Source organism: Lampris incognitus, chromosome 2 (genome assembly GCF_029633865.1).
Source record: "Lampris incognitus isolate fLamInc1 chromosome 2, fLamInc1.hap2, whole genome shotgun sequence".
Taxonomy (NCBI): Eukaryota; Metazoa; Chordata; class Actinopteri; order Lampriformes; family Lampridae; genus Lampris; species Lampris incognitus.
This window is the reverse complement of record NC_079212.1, coordinates 116,851,719-116,867,705: the sequence shown is the minus strand read 5'-3', so window position 1 is coordinate 116,867,705 and position 15,987 is coordinate 116,851,719. Positions and strand designations below refer to the sequence as shown.

Below are 15,987 nucleotides of genomic sequence, written 5' to 3'. Positions count from 1 at the left end.
TAATTAAGTGCTGCGAGATGATTGGTCGAGTAAGTACAAGCAGGGCTACCTATACAGGGTTACAATGAAAATCTGCAGGATAGGGGGTCCTTGAGGACTGGGTTGAGAAACACTGCTTTATTGGACCAGGGAGAGAGCTCAGTTGCACAGGCTGGTTCAGAGCTAATACTGTCTACAGAGACAAAGAAAACACTTTTCCCATATATGTGATTAGAGGAAATGGCAGAAGTCCGCTCAGTTGCCCAGAAGCAGTTAAAATTGGTTTAGTGAAGAGAGTAGAGCAGGTTGGCACTGTGTTTGGAACCAGCGGCCTGCTAAAGACTGAATCTGTTAAAGTAGTTCTCAAAGAAGATGCTCAGCCATATGCAGTGCACACTGCTAGACACATACCACTGCTACTTATGCCTCTAGTTAAGGAGTTTCATCGGTTGGAAAAGGAGGGTATCATTGAAAAATTGATACAGCCCACAGAGTGGTGCACCGCCATGGTCCCAGTTCTAAAGGTTAACAGAAAAGAGGTCCGGTGCTGTGCTGATTTAAGGAAACTAAATCGTGCAGTTAAAAGGCAAAAGTATGTGCTACCTACTACAGAGGAAATCATACCACGGCTCTCAGGGTCTAAGGTGTTCACGTCACTAGATGCAGCCAGTGGATTTTATCAGATTCCCCTGCATGAGGAAAGCTGCAAGCTAACCACTTTCATCGTTCTCTTTGGGAGGTATACCTTCCACAGACTCCCATTTGGGATAACGAGTGCACCAGAAATCTTACAGCAAAAAATGACAGAAACTTTAAAGGGACTGGAAGGAACAGAAGTCTACATGGATGACATTCTCGTGCACAGAGAAACTGAGGAGATCATGGATACTTAAAGTGATTGAGGCAGCCAGCCTTACATTGAACAAAGACAAGTGTAAGTTCAGACAGCAGCAGATTTGCTTCCTGAGATGCATATTTGATGAGAATGGTGTGAGACCCGACCCAGAGAAAGTGGCAAGGATTAGAAATTTCTCACAACCTCATAATGTGGCAGAGCTCAAGCGGTTTCTGGGAATGGTCAACTATATGGCCAAATTCATCCCAGAGCTCTCTACAGCAGGACAACTGCTTTATGAACTGCTGAAGTCAAAGGTGGAATGGCTGTGGGGACCTGCACAGCAGACTGCCTTCCAGAGACTGAAGACTGCTTTAGCATCAGCACCTGTACTCTCCCTCTATGACGCTAAAAGCCCCACGATGGTGTCGGCTGATGCCAGCAGTTACGGACTTGGAAGAGTCCTGCTGCAGAAGCATGGTGAGGACTGGAAACCTGTGGCTTACTGCTCCAGGATGCTCAGGGACGCAGAGCCCAGGTACGTGCAAATAGAGAAAGAATGCCCTGCCGGTGTCTGGGCATGTGAAAATTTTGAGAAATACCTGTTTGGACTTGACAGCTTTAAACTGATCACGGACCACAAGCCCCTGGTGCCCTTAATGAACAGCAAAGACCTTGGCAGTGTCCCAGTAAGGTGCCAGAGACTACTGATGAGACTGATGTGCTTTAATGCAGAGGCCGTGTACGCACCAGGAAATACATTAACAGTAGCTGATGCACTCTCCAGGGGCCCCATGCAAAGTTCTGGAGAGGATAGGTCTACCGACGATGGGGCAGCACACATAGACTCAGTCCTGAGCCATGTCCCTGCCTCACCACAGAAGATGCAAGAGATCAGAGACCGCACAGCCACAGACCCCCAGCTCCAGGTAGTGAGACAGTTCATCCAGTCAGGTTGGCCAGGTTATGAAAAGAAAGTACCAGAGGCGGTTAGGGATTTCTACAAGGTGAGAGGAGAACTGTAAGAGGTAGATGGGTTAGTGGTCAGGGGAAATTGCATAGTGATTCTCACCTGTATGAGAACAGAGATAGTTGAAAGGATTCACGAGGGTCATCAAGGGCTAGTGAAATGCAGACAGAGAGGTAACCAGTCAGTGTGGTGTTGCTCTTCTTTTTTTTCAACTTATTTTAGCTTTGGTCTTCATGTGTGTATATAACTTATACTGCGTTTGCTATGTTTGTCTGTGTCTGTCTTGCACTGTTTGGTGAAACCACAGCCCTCATTTCATTTTTAACATGTGCCTGCACATTGTTTTTAATGACAATAAACTGAACTGAATTGAATTGAAGAACTTCACAGGACATAGTAACAAAGGTAACTCAGTGCAAGTTTTGTAGAGAGAATTAAAAACATACAGAGGAAACAGCCATTAATGCCAACTGTGCTACTTTCAAGACCATGGCAAAAAGTAGGTGTAGATTTTTGTGAGCACAAGATGCAGTCCTATTTGGTTGTGTCAGACTACTACTCCAGGTACTTGGAGATCCTACACCTACCTGTGACAGCCAGTAGCCAGGTCATAGAAAAGCTAAAAGCCACATTTGCAAGGTATGGTATTCCAGAAGTGCTAGTAAGCGATAATGGAGCTCAGCTAGTCTCAGAGGAGTTGAGACAGTTTAGTGAGAAATATGACTTTATTCATGTAACATCTAGTCCACATTATGCCCAGAGTAATGACCATGCTGAGAGGGCTGTGTAGGTAGCAAAAGGGATCCTTAGGCAGGAAGGTCCCCTCCTGGCTTTGATCGTATACAGAGCCACATCTTCTTCCTTCACCGGAGTCAGTCCCGCTAAGCTGCTGATGGGTCGAGAAATCCGGACAACTTTACCCACCCTGTCTGAGAACTCGGACCCAAGCTGGCCAGACAAGGAAGAAATCAGACAAGCAGATGCAGCTGCCAAGAAGAGGCAGGCATACCACTACAACAGCAGGAACGGGGTAAGGAGTCTACCTTTGCTGAGCCCAGAGACATTGTTTTCATGAAACTGGACAATGAGAAACAATGGACAACACCGGGTACTGTCCGTGAAGCCGGCTCCTCCCCTAGATCTTATGTGGTGGACATGGCTCAAGGGGGGCAGTACAAACGAAACTGACGTCATCTCGTAAGTGCACCCACAGTACCAGCCCACACACATACACCCACATAGCCGGTTACTGTAGGGGTGACTAGATATTCAGGGACCGAAATAAACACTGATCATACAATCACAGACGCCTTGGCTGGAGCAGCAGCTACACGCACACAAGTGACAGTTACTGTGACTTGCTCAGGTAGAGTGAGTAAGCCAGCCCCTCGGCTGGATTCATGAGAACATTTTTTTTTTAGAGGGAAAAACATTTTGTGTGATAGTTATAGAGAGGGACACATCTTTGAGGGGGAGATTTAATGGACTCTCCTACTGTGGTGGTACCGCGAACGCATCTGTACAGCTGTCACGGGATTTGTGGTATGTGACGTTAACAGGAAGTCTGTTACTGTGTTTGTATATAACGTGGTCAAGCAGCTTAATAAAGGCTCCTGAGAGTTCGGACATTTTGGTGTGTGTTCTTCTTATTAGTTAGATGTCCGACAGACATCACACCTTGCCTTCCTCAAGTGACAACGATTCCATCAGCTTTCTTGTGTCATGATGTTTGATGTCATAATTTGACTCCAGCCTCGATCTCATAACCGTACAAACAATTCAACTTTTGTTGAATGCAAACAATTCAACTGTACACAGGATTAAACTACGTGGGCTTACCTTTGATTTGATGAAGCAAAACTTGTTTTCCTTCAATAACCGATGGTAAAAGCAGTCTTGGACATGTCCACCAACAAAGTAATTGTATGCTTCTAGAGACTTGCATGCCTTCATTGATTCTTTCATAAATACACTTTGTGTGTCTATGAGATACTATATTTATTCACTCACAGCCCTCCAGCCGATGTTTGGCAACGCCGTGATATCACTTGTCCACTGAGCTTCATCAAGCATACATGGATCGGGAAGATTTTCTCCAGTGCTTAGTGTAAGTTTCGACTCGTAATGCTTTCTGTCTTCCTTGCGTAGACCGTCAACATATGAGATTTCCATTTTTTCAAGTTTCTAACTTTTTTCCGTTTAATTTTAAGTTTTATACGCCTTCATCCGTGAGTTTCATAGGTACGCACGTTGTTTCTCGGCCATGTTGTGCCACACGTTCTGCGCGCACATCTTGCTTACAACGCAGCTTATACGTCACGCGATAAGGGGTCTGTTGTGGTCGGCTACACCATCGCATAGTCAGTCAGATGACAGTGACCTAATTTTACACAGCCTCCAAGCCCACATAATGGTTGTAAACATGAAATTATACGATAAACCAATCATACGTCTTAACCGTCCCCTTTGGAGAGACATACTTTTAACCTATGTTGAAAATGTTTGGGTTTTTTTCTCGCCATCTGATGCCTTAACAGCCAGGCGGCCAGTTGGTTCAGAGGGACTTGCTTTGGCCTTTTCTTTGCTAATTGGGATCTGTAAACTTCTGAAATGGCTGAGTCTAGAGAATAGGTATAACCAAATTATAAGCAACTACATCAGCTTTTCAATGATACTGTGAAAATAGCTTATTGTCACATTCATGTCGCCCAAAACCACACACATGCACCGATGCAATATAACGTTAGTCTACATTGATGATCCAAAGGAGTTGAATCAAGTGCAACTGGGCTTGGTATCTAGTCTAGTCAGAAAGGCACGAACTGAGGAAGCCTCTTGGATGAGAGGCGAAACGTCTTCACGGATATATACCAAGTCCAGTTGCACTTGATTCAACTCCTTTGGATAACCATGACCTGGATGAATGAAAACATTCACAGATACATTGATGATTTTGAGTATAATTTGTCAACCCCTACCAAAATAAATTCCGGTTCCGACAGGGACTCTGTAGATGGCTATTCAGAGAAATCCTACCTCTAATGAAACTTGAATAAAATGATATGTATAATATAAAGCAAAATGTGGGGGTGTAGAAAAATATCTTTGCCAGTTTTCCCATGACGATTTCAATGTTAATAAAAAAAACCAAACCTAAAATCTTTGTGGGTGAGCATGTTGGGGCCATGTTCGTTCATGAGGTGCTTTCCATCTAAAAATGGAAATGTATACTCTTCAATTGTCACAACCAGCCTTAAGATTCATTTTTAGGACCGTCAACCAATATTCAGATTTTTTTAAAAGATGAGTTATCGTCTTTGTCCCATGAAAAACATCATTTATACTTTTGAAAAGGTCACTCAAGCACCCAAGCCCCACAGATTGAATAATTCAAGGTATTTTCTTGGTATGCCATTCATTTAAAACAACGACGGAGCCCTTCATGGGCCACAGGATACGGACAAAATCGTCCATGCGATTGGTGCAATGGACATGTCAACTGTGCTATTGGTTTTACTGAATTTAGCATATTGTATCTCTGTAGGTTATAGGTGTGTCTTGAAACATGTCTGCTTTTGCACCAGAATCATCTCATTTATGTAGCAGTACTATGTCGAAGGCTTAATCAAGTTCTCACATCAGGAACTAAAACATCAAATGGGTTGTTTATGACTGTGTGAATAATTAGAATTTTTCAAGAGTGGGAAAAGAAACTATATTCAGCAAAGTAAAATCCTTAGTGTTACAGATTCCTTTATAAATTCAACGTATAAATTACAATAATGTACAAACAACAACAAAAGACTAACAAGGAACAATAAGTTTAAAATGTTATTCAAAATGTTATTTTATCTGCCTGCTTCCATGACTCATACATTTCGGTTAAAATAATTACAAGTGTAACAAGATCAGCCCTAATATTGTTTATAATAGTACTCTTAAGAGCATCCACTTTAAAAGTCCTAATGGTTGCCGCTTATCAACACATGGCACTGTTATGAGAACAACATGTCCTGCCTTCTGTGTTATTGGCTCATGATGGTCTTTATTCTTGGAGCGATATCGATGGCCTCTGGTATAAAAACATGTAGGAGTCACACAGTAGTCTGCGTACTGGCTCACCCGCCTGGGAGGGGTTAGCCTGAGCTATCTGCTCCTCCGACTGGGACAGGAAGTCACCCAGCTCGGGACAAGCCTTGATCTCTGGAATGTTGTAACCACTTCGGTCATCACCTGGGATGGGGTGGATTCAACATTAGACACTGGTCTAAGCCAAGATAACAACCAGTCATAGATGTAAGATGTCAGGGCACAGCATTATCTCATCAAGGCAACATTCTCAGAAAATAAAGCAGCTATGGATAAGTCTCACACAGGAAAAAAAACCCAAAACAAAACAATAGTCAGCGATTGCATACACAGCACATGTCTTTACCAAGAGTAAAAGTATTTGTTCAGCAGTTAAGTACAGCACAAGAAGTTCTCATTGCATGCTCAGGTTGAGATAATTTATAAACCTAAATGAGAGAACATCAAATAACATACATTTAAAATCTATCTCACCATATCGGTCTGCCATGCTGTCAAAAAAGAGCCAGGAACGAGGGTCAGGGCCATATTTTACAAAGGACACATAGTGGCTAGTCTGAATACAGAGCACAGCAAACAGCTGCATTGTGTGCCGGGTCCCAGGGGCACAGGGGACCCCTTCTGGCAGTGCAAGAGTCTTTGGGGAGTGCTCCTGTCTTGAGGGATGGGTGTGCACCTTAAGATGAAGAGGATAACATAGAATGGATAAAACTGGAGGTGGAGAAAGGAAGAGACAAGATCAGTATTCAAAATCGTCCTCCTTTTTGAATGGCAGCTACTTTGCATTCAAAATGGTAGTCCTGCTTACCTGTGTGTTGCAAATAGTGCAGAACTGTTTGATTCTCCCTGGCTGCAGTTTGCGGTCTGGCAGACACTGGAGACACTCATACTCTGCCAAACGCCCACAGACAAAGCATTCTCTGGGAGCTGAGGTGAAGCAGGTAAACCACAGGTATGCTATGACTCAGTTTCAAAGCAGTTATGTTACAAAATGTTATTCCTTACAGTGCAATTAGATTTCAGCAGTGCTGAGTACCACCACCCTGTCACTCACAGTTGTATAGGAGATCTGTGATGTCCAGCTCTGTGGAGGGAATGATGTGAGGGAACATCTTATACTTCTTTCCAAACCTTGGCATCTGCACTATTAGAAAGGAGGGGACCTAAAAGACAAGTATAAGATGGAACAAATGCTTTTAGCGTCTCTGAAGTAATAAATGTGGAGATTACCGATGCAACAGAGTGATACCTACCTCCTCAAACTTCAGGTCGCATGACATGAAGGAGATGTCCAGCAGCTGTTGGACAGTGGGCATCTGTTCCACCTGCTCTTTATCTAGAATGATTTGGAAGGTGTAGGCACCCTGAGACGTCTCTCCTCTTGATCTGAGAGAAATGACAGTTGTGCAAATCAGCTTTTTTTTTGTCCCCCCGCCCCTTTTTCTCCCCAGTTGTATCTGGCCAATTACCCCACTCTTCTGAGCCATCCCGGTTGCTGCTCCCCTCCCTCTGCTGATCCTGGGAGGGCTGCAGACTACCACACGCCTCCTCTGATACATGTGGAGTGGCCAGCCGCTTCTTTTCACCTGACAGTGAGGAGTTTCGCCAGGGGGACGTAGTGCGTTGGAGGATCACGCTATTCCCCCCAGTTCCCCCTCCCCCCTGAACAGGCGCCCCGACCGACCAAAGGAGGCGCTAGTGCATCGACCAGGACACATAGCCACATCCGGTTTCCATCCCGCAGACACTGCCAGTTGTTTCTGTAGGGATGCCTGACCAAGCTGGAGGTAACACGGGGATTTGAACTGGCAAGCCCTGTGTTGGTAGGCAACGGAATAGACTGCGATACGACCCGGATGCCAGTGCAAATCAGCTTTGCATCATAAAAGGGGCAGGCTATCATTGACGTTAGGTGGCTCCTGAGTCAGGTTTCGTACCTGAGCTTAAGCAGTGGTTCCTTGCAAAGCACCCTTTGAAGCAGAACCGTGATGAACTCCTCAGGATCTGTAGAGAGGGGCAGTGAATATGGCATACGTAAATGTTTTGTTTGTTTGTTTTTGATTAAATCTAAATGTTCCAGTGGCAAAATAGTTAGGTTTGTCATACCATTAAAATCATTTTTTTAATCCAATCACAATGAAAAATAAAAAATGTTTTGGTGTAGATACCTTTTTCCTCTTTTAGGTAGGTGTCACAGCCAAGTTGTTTACGAAAATTCATCACACTCTCAGCAGGCACAAAGCCTTGTCTAAAGGGAATGTAGTAGCCATCAATGAACAAGCAAAAGCATGCACACACACATTAAATGTCTACAGCAGCCTAAACAAACAAGAGCGCACACACACACACACACACACACACACACACACACACACACACACACACACACAAACACACACACTGGAATAGCTGGGCTCTGTGTATATGTTGACTTTTTGCTTTAGCTGTGTATTTAGCCAGAATATCAGTGTCACTAGTAGATAGTAAACAGTAGGAACTTAGTGGGATAATAGTAAGCGTAACTGTGCCCTTATATTGAGAATTAGATTTGTGTGTACCTGCGTAAACGGTTGACAATGTCTTTTCTCAGTGTGCAAGTTATGGGTTGTTCTGAGCCAGATGACTTGTGGCAGATATTATCCAGGATCGTGGATGAGCTGAACAGACTTGGAAAAAAAAATAATTAAAGCAAATTAAAAAAAACAAAACAAAACAAAACGTGTTTTTCAAACTCCTTGAAATGAACTTGGTCATTACCGGTTGGTTTTACATGAATCTTATGACGGCCAATCATCCAACTCTTCCGAGCTGTCCCGGCTGCTGCTCCACCTCCTCTGCCAATCTGGGGAGGGCTGCAGACTACCACATGCCTCCTCCAATACATGTGGAGTCGCCAGCCGCTTCTTTACACCCGACAGTGATGAGTTTTGCCAGGGGGACGTAGAGTGTGGGAGGATCATGCTATCCCCCCCCCAATTCCACCACCCCCTGAACAGGTGCCCTGACTGACCAGAGGAGGCTCTAGTGCAGTGACCAGGACACACCCACATCTGGCTTCCCACCTGCAGACACGGCCAATTGTGTCTTTAGGGATGACCAAAAAAGCCGGAGGTAACACGAGGATTTGAACTGGCAATCCCCATGTTGGTAGGCAATGGAATAGACCACCAGGGTACCTGGACGCCCCCCCAAATTATGATGTTAATGTAAATCTGAGCTGAGTGTTAAGCAGTGTGCTACGGCAGATCCAAAATGACACAGGGGTTTACTGAATGAAGTTTACCAGAATAATGTGGCATCGAGGTAGCAGGAGTTAAAGTGACCCTGAATCCCCTTCATTCTTCCCACCAATAAAGACAAGGCCTCTGTTTCAGAGATAGGTGGTGCATCTTCCTCTGAGTCCTCTAATGGGGGGACTGACGCATGCACAAAAAAAAAAGGCAACCGTTAAGCGATCCAAGGCTTTGTTTTAGTATAGACAGATAAAAATGATAGATCTGTGATAGCAAAGTGTTGACATGGAAGTATGAATTGCAGTTTCACGCGCGTCACACCCAAGTTATATACGGGTTGTCACCTGAGGGAGGTTCTGAAGGTTTGAGAGTCTCCTGTCTTGCAGCGGAGCAGAGAAACCTGCTGTCAGGGCTGCACTTTGTCACAGGTACGAACAGAGCCCTGTTCCCTTTGCAGGAGAAATACCTCTTGCCATCATAGGTCCCGTCAGAGCAGCCATTCACATCATAGTCCTAAAAGAAGGCGAAACCAGATGGGTAAAAATGGACCACCTCTGTTAGTTAGAATCAACAGAAAAATGACCACGGCAAAACTCTAACCACTCACCAATTCAATCCCCACCCATTCATTTGTCTTTCCATTAAGGATCCCCATCCAGCGGATGACCCCGTACACAGTGACCCCCGTATTGGACTTCACCTCCACAATGGATCCCATCTCCAGTGGGGCACGGGAGTTGTGGGGGTTTGGGCTTTGGTGGTTCTCCAAAATTTGTCGTCTGTGAGATCCCAAACTTGGCATGGAGTTGATGCGTGTCACCGCCTTTCTGTTTAGAGCTGGTGTGTGTGTGTGTGTGTGTGTGTATGGAGGGAGGGGTATCGAAAGTTAAAAATCACAAGACATATTTTCAGGTTGTCACATTCTGCGCGTAATCAGACTGACCTGCAGTAACACAGCACAGGTCTACAGAGGAAATATGTACACAACACAGAGCACACAATGTGCACAATGCCCCACCATGTGATCAGTCTAATGCTCTACATTCCAAAACACCAGGGGCTTGTTCTTCCAGTTCTGCAAGAGGACTGCTTCATCTGTCTGCCTACTGTAGTCACAAGTGCTTGCTCAAAGCCTTTTTTGCATTTGCTGGGAGGAGGAGGGAGGTGGTGGCGGGGGGGCTTTGACCCAATATCCAATCCTATAAGAATTCTGTCTTCAGCAACACATTGGTTACTGACAACACTGTTGTTGCCTACAAAACATAAATACATGAATAAAAAATATCTAATTTTGGCCAGGTACCATGGGGTTGAGTTAGAAATACCAAACGGGCACATGAATGTTGCTTATGTTGTCATTTAAACAGGGACTGAGGATAGCACTATGGTGTGCAGTACTAACCAGCACCGGTGCCATCTCTCCAGTGCAGTCCAAAGGGGACAGAGTACGATGGGACTACCTGGCTGATGTCTGCTGCACTGAACAGGGGAGGTGGAGCGGGCTTCTTGGATGACACGCCATTATCTGAGTCCTGTTAGAAGACATTCATTGAGAAACAAGCATAGACACTGAATTAAGCTCCGGTGCTTCTGTACATAACTCCGTTAACTCTATCAAGGGCCTTCGTGGCTTACAAATCATTTTGTACTCTTTTGGAAAACAATTTGTGTCATTTCATCCAGAGACACAAATTAATTCCTGTGAATTAAATCAGTATATCCATGCGAGGAGAAATTACAGAGAAATCTATATGTTATCTATGTAAAGGCATAAGCACATCCTGGCCAGTGATAAACCAGACATAACTGTAGTGATGTTCATTATCAAATACAGACTTGCTTAAAAATCTACTCACCACAAATTCCACCTCAAAGCCAAGCATGTGCAAGTCCTCTTGGTTGTCCTTCCTTCCGATTAGCATCAGGTTCTTGACCAGTCCCGGTAGGTGTCCCTTCTTGTGTTTCACCACCACCAGGTCATCCTGAGACAGCTCACAGATGGCAGAAAACAGCTGGGGGTTGCACAGCAGCTCCAGACGTTTGTTGACGGAGGACACAAACAGAAGGAGCTGTGCCTGGTGGCGGCTCAGCGGGTACGTGTCCTCCCTCTTCACGATGCCCCCACTCTTTGGACTGCCTGCGTTGTTGCTGCCACTGCCGCTGTAGAAGAGTCCCATCAGCTCCCCGCGTTGTGTTTCCGCCTCCACCAGGCCGATGCATCCTCTGCAGAAGCCTTTCCTCGCCTTCCCTCGCACGACTATGAAGAACCTTTCCTTCCCAACAGTGGCTTTGGTCTCCATTCAAGCCCCGGCGTTTACCGAAATGCACACACGACTTCACGAAGAGCTGAAACGGACTGGCCGCACGTCGCAGCAGCAGGCAGACGACCTGTGGCAATAGATTCCCGTTGTAATTTTCATTATTTTATTCTGAGCGTCACAGCAGCTGCACATGAATGAAATAAGTGGCAGCATTTTGAATCTGTACATTTAAAACTGCGTCGTGGGATTGTTAATTGCATATATGTCACGTGGACAAACAATGATCTATTCAATAGCACGTATTGTTTTGTCACCGTTAAGTACAAACAACTTGACAGAAAGGGATGGTACAAGTTGTGCCAATTGAAAAAGAGCAACACCTGCCCAGAAATAACACTCGACTCATTCTGGTCTCTTCAGATCTGCTCACTCAGCGCCCTGTAGCCGTGTTGTCCGCTGTCGCACTGTTTGATGTGAACACTCATTTAGCGGTTACTTTTTTCCTTATTTGTAACAGATGAACGTTCGCTTACCTTCGGTCTGTGCGTGTGCGTGTGTTAAATCAGCTGTTGGCATCCAGAAGTCTGCACCGTCGCTCCCCGGAGCCACTCAGCGATGTTCTGAACAAGGAAGTCCCGGAGAAGTCAATTGATACGAGTGACCTGGCTGTGACCGACACCGCCCTCCCTTTACTCCTCCTTAAGTCACTTCACAGCCTTCTCCCGGGAGCGTTAGTCATCAAATACATCATTAAAGTAGCAGTATAAGCAGTAGTATAAGCGGTGAGTATAACATTAAAGCAGTAGTATAAGGGAGTATATCATTAAAGCAATACTATAAGCAGTAGTATAAGGAAGTATAACATTCAAGCATTAGTAGTAGTATATAAGGGAGTATAACGTTAAAGCAGTATAAGCGGTAGTATAAGGGAGTCTAACGTAAAGCAGTAGTTTAAGGGAGTATAACAATATAATATTAAAGTAGTATAAGGACGTATAACATTAAAACAGTTGTAGAGAAGCAGTAGTATAAGGAAGTATAACATTAAAGCATTAGTAGTAGTATAAGCAGTCGTATATAAGGGAGTATAACATTAAAGCAGTAGTATAAGGGAGTATATCATTAAACCAATACTATAAGCAGCAGGATAAGGAAGTATAACATTAAAGCATTAGTAGTATAAGCAGTCGTATATAAGGGAGTATATCATTAAAGCAGTACTATAAGCAATAGTATAAGGAAGTATAACTTTAAAGCATTAGTAGTAGTATAAGTAGTCGTATATAAGGGAATATAAAATTAAAGCAGTATAAGCAGTAGTATAAGGGAGTATAACATTAAAGCAGTAGTTTAATGGAGTATAACAATATAATATTAACGCAGTAGTATAAGGACGTATAGCATTAAAACAGTTGTAGAGAAGCAGTAGCATAAGGAAGTAGAACATTAAAGCGGAAGCATCATCGTCATCATCATCGGCGATCACTCATGGTCAAGTATGATTGTCTTCCTGTTGGTGAAGTGGATTATTTGTGGGTGGCGATAGAGCCATCCACAAATAATGGCTACAGAGATGGCTATAGAGGCTGGATCCACAGAGTCTGTTGCATTGTGGGCAGTTGTGTGTCACAGAGGGGATGTAATAGGAGGAGCCGTTTTGGTGGGGGATCTCTCTTTCTGTGTTGCCTTTTTGCTTCTATGGCACAGTGGAGGTCCTTTTCCTGTTGTGTTGTGCCTTCATAGATCATCCTTCTCCAGAGGTTCCTGTCATGGGCCATCTCTTCCCAGTTGTGGAGGTTGATGTTCCCTGGATTTGAAGCCAATTATATCCCTGCTGGTCTCAAGTATTGTGGTCTTCAGGGGCTCCCAGTGTCCTTCGACATCCTCTGGGTACTGTTTCGGGTGTCGCTCTTGTTGCGAGTTCCTCAGGCGTTGTGCCATGTTGATGTTTCGGTGTTGAATTTTGGGCACCTCAGTTTCTTTTGATTTCTTCTCTTACGCATTAATCGCATTGATTAGACAACCAGTTTCGAAAAACAATTGTGTCAGTTTGTTCACTTGCAACTAAATTACATTATGTTGCAACTAACTTAAAATTCATACATTTGGGATGTCAGGGGTTTGAAATCAGCATGCTATGTCTTAATTTCTCTCTTGCATAGTATATTGTATGTTGGGGAAATTAATGCTCATACATATAACTAACAATAATAGCTCAGACAATCTGAGTTAGTTTCATAAGACTTTATTCATATCTTCACAAAAAAGGGAGGTCAAGTTTACTGATACTATTATTTCACAATGACTGCAAAATCTTCCTCATCGGTGGTAGTGAAGGAAGGCCTCATGTTTACTGTCAACTTGGAGGAAAGTACAACTTTGAGTGACACGTTTGTCAACGTACATTTGAGACACGTGAAATGCCAGGTGATGTAATTTCACTGCAATGTGTCTCTTACTGTATCTTGAATGTCCATCAACTCTTCGTGACAACATTTTTATCTCCTCTCCTCGAAGACCAGGTTTTTTTCAGCTGCCATTGTCTTGGCCTGTTCTTGATACGCGGCTAATTTCAAATGACCTCATCTGAATCTATTCAAATAGAACAGCTGACATTGTAAGAACAGCAATTTATATAGACAACCCTTGAGGTTCTGCCATGGGCTTAACTATGCCCTTGTCCTGCTGGATAGCCTGTATAACATAGTGCCTTAACACAGTGAACTTTGTGGAGCAGCCCCTCCACACCCTTATTAGGAAACTCAGCTGATGAAAGATTTTGAGAAACATTTTATATATTATATACATATCAATTAATCAAATCTTACTTTATTCAGACACATGGGTCCATATATAAAAAAAACAATAAAAATACAACACAGGACAACAACGCAAAAATATAGCTAAGACAGCAGTTCATAAGTGCACAATGATTAAAAGTTATACAGGCATTTGTTCCAATGGTTCCAGAAACAAGAGTTTTTCCTTGTGTCACTTTGTGTAGGCTCAGTTAAAACCATTATAATTACATTTTTTGAATCAATTAATCGACACCTAAATTTGTACATAAAATTGCTCAACACAGCATGAAAAGTGGGAACATTACTAGTCACAAACATATGACTTGCATTTGTCCATCTTGGAAGCTTGAGCAAGACCCTGAATGCATCATTATATGCTACCTGCAGCTTTTTCATTTTTGCTTGGCTATAATTGCACCACAAGTGGGCTGTATAGAGTGGAGTACAGTAAGCCCTAAAAAGAGCAGGTTTAACATAATCTGTACACATATGAAATTTGCGCGCCAGCATATTGGCTTGTGCATACAGTTTGCAACACTGGCGCTGCGCATCATTGTCATCACATAAATTATTCCTGGTGATGTCACCCAGATATCTTACGTTGTTCACCAGTGCTTGGTCTGCCATGAAGAATGAAGAAAAATGTTGCTTTTGATCCTCATTGGTTTTAGCAATCATAAAAACACTCTTTTTAGGGTTAAATTTACTGTCATGCTACACACCATAACTTGAGCAGACTCTGAGCGGTTGCTGTAAGCCAGCACTATAAGGAGACAGGAGGACTAAGCCATTCGCATACATCAGAAGATTAATAAGACTATCCCCCAGCCAGATTTACACTCCTTTAACTTTTTAGAAAGATCATCCATATACAAATTGAAGAGAACAGGTGAGAGTATTCCACCTTGTCAGACCCCATTGGTCACTAGGAAGGGTGCAGATATGCTCTTGCCCTATCTAACTTGCAGGGTTTGATATGAATACTATATATATATATATATATATATATATATATATATATATATATATCAACACCTAAGAAAACAAATGGCAATGGTAACGTCTTTTGCATTTCTTTTCTTGTTGCAGGCATACTCAAACATTTCTATACCGTAAGCAGAATTACACCTGAGCTATTCCATTCAAACTGTGGACTCCATCCGAATTTCTTAGTGCCACACGGGTCCCACATTTTTGCCAGGGTGGCACCACTATTGTGGGCTCGAGAGGTGATGGAGGCAATATCTCTAGCTGGTCTCTGCTTTTCTTCAAAGCAAAAATGAAAAAGAAAAAAAAGAAAGCATAAGTTAGTAAAGCAACAAATTGTGTTATTCAGAATTGTATTGCCCCCCCCCCACACACACACACACCTTTTTCTCCCTAATTGTATCCAACCAGTTAGTACCCCACTCTTCCGAGCCGTCCCGGTCGTTGTGCCATCCCCTCTGCCAAGCCGGGGAGGGCTGCAGACTACTACATGCCTCCTTTGATGCATATGGAGTCGCCAGCCGCTTCTTTTCACCTGACAGTGAAGAGTTTTGTCAGGGGGACGTAGCGCGTGGGAGGATAATGCTATTCCCCCCAGTTCCCCCTACCCCCCTCAAACAGGTGCCACGACTGACCAGAGGAGGCACTAGTGCACCGACCAGGACACATACCTACATCCGGCTTCCCACCTGCAGACACGGCCAATTGTGTCTTTGGGACGCCAGACCAAGCCGCAAGTAACAGGGATTCGACCCGGCAATCCCTGTGTTCGTAGGCAACGGAATAGACCACTACACTACCCAGATGCCCCTAGAATTGTAGTATTCTTGTC

General features: G+C 43.8%; 1 protein-coding gene across 2 annotated transcripts; it reads right to left on the bottom strand.

The window, feature by feature from the left end:
* Positions 1–5,524: 5,524 nt before the first annotated feature.
* On the bottom strand, positions 5,525–11,969 carry cyldb (cylindromatosis (turban tumor syndrome), b). Of its 2 annotated transcripts, none has more exons than XM_056273083.1 (14): positions 11,901–11,969; positions 10,963–11,494; positions 10,509–10,638; positions 9,714–9,943; positions 9,451–9,619; positions 9,157–9,289; positions 8,432–8,539; positions 8,042–8,121; positions 7,811–7,877; positions 7,127–7,259; positions 6,928–7,036; positions 6,682–6,800; positions 6,348–6,549; positions 5,525–6,017 (listed from the first exon to the last, which is right to left on the bottom strand). In XM_056273083.1, exons 2-14 carry the CDS (start codon positions 11,404–11,406, stop codon positions 5,830–5,832), a joined length of 2,112 nt encoding a protein of 703 aa, XP_056129058.1. In that variant the 5' UTR covers positions 11,407–11,494; positions 11,901–11,969; the 3' UTR covers positions 5,525–5,829. The 2 variants fall into 2 exon arrangements, 1 of the variants encoding a protein (XP_056129058.1); XR_008809771.1 differs by having other exon boundaries at positions 5,878–6,017; positions 6,348–6,584.
* Between the last annotated feature and the right edge of the window lie 4,018 nt (positions 11,970–15,987).

Excerpts from the sequence above, each read along its gene's own strand:
- cyldb (XM_056273083.1), bottom strand. The coding sequence starts at position 11,406 with ATGGAGACCAAAGCCACTGTTGGGAAGGAAAGGTTCTTCATAGTCGTG. Across the intron at positions 10,639-10,962 it reads GCTTTGAGGTGGAATTTGTG|GACTCAGATAATGGCGTGTC; the intron begins GTGAGTAGATTT and ends GTCTTCTAACAG. Across the intron at positions 6,018-6,347 it reads CAGCATGGCAGACCGATATG|GTGATGACCGAAGTGGTTAC; the intron begins GTGAGATAGATT and ends ACCCCATCCCAG.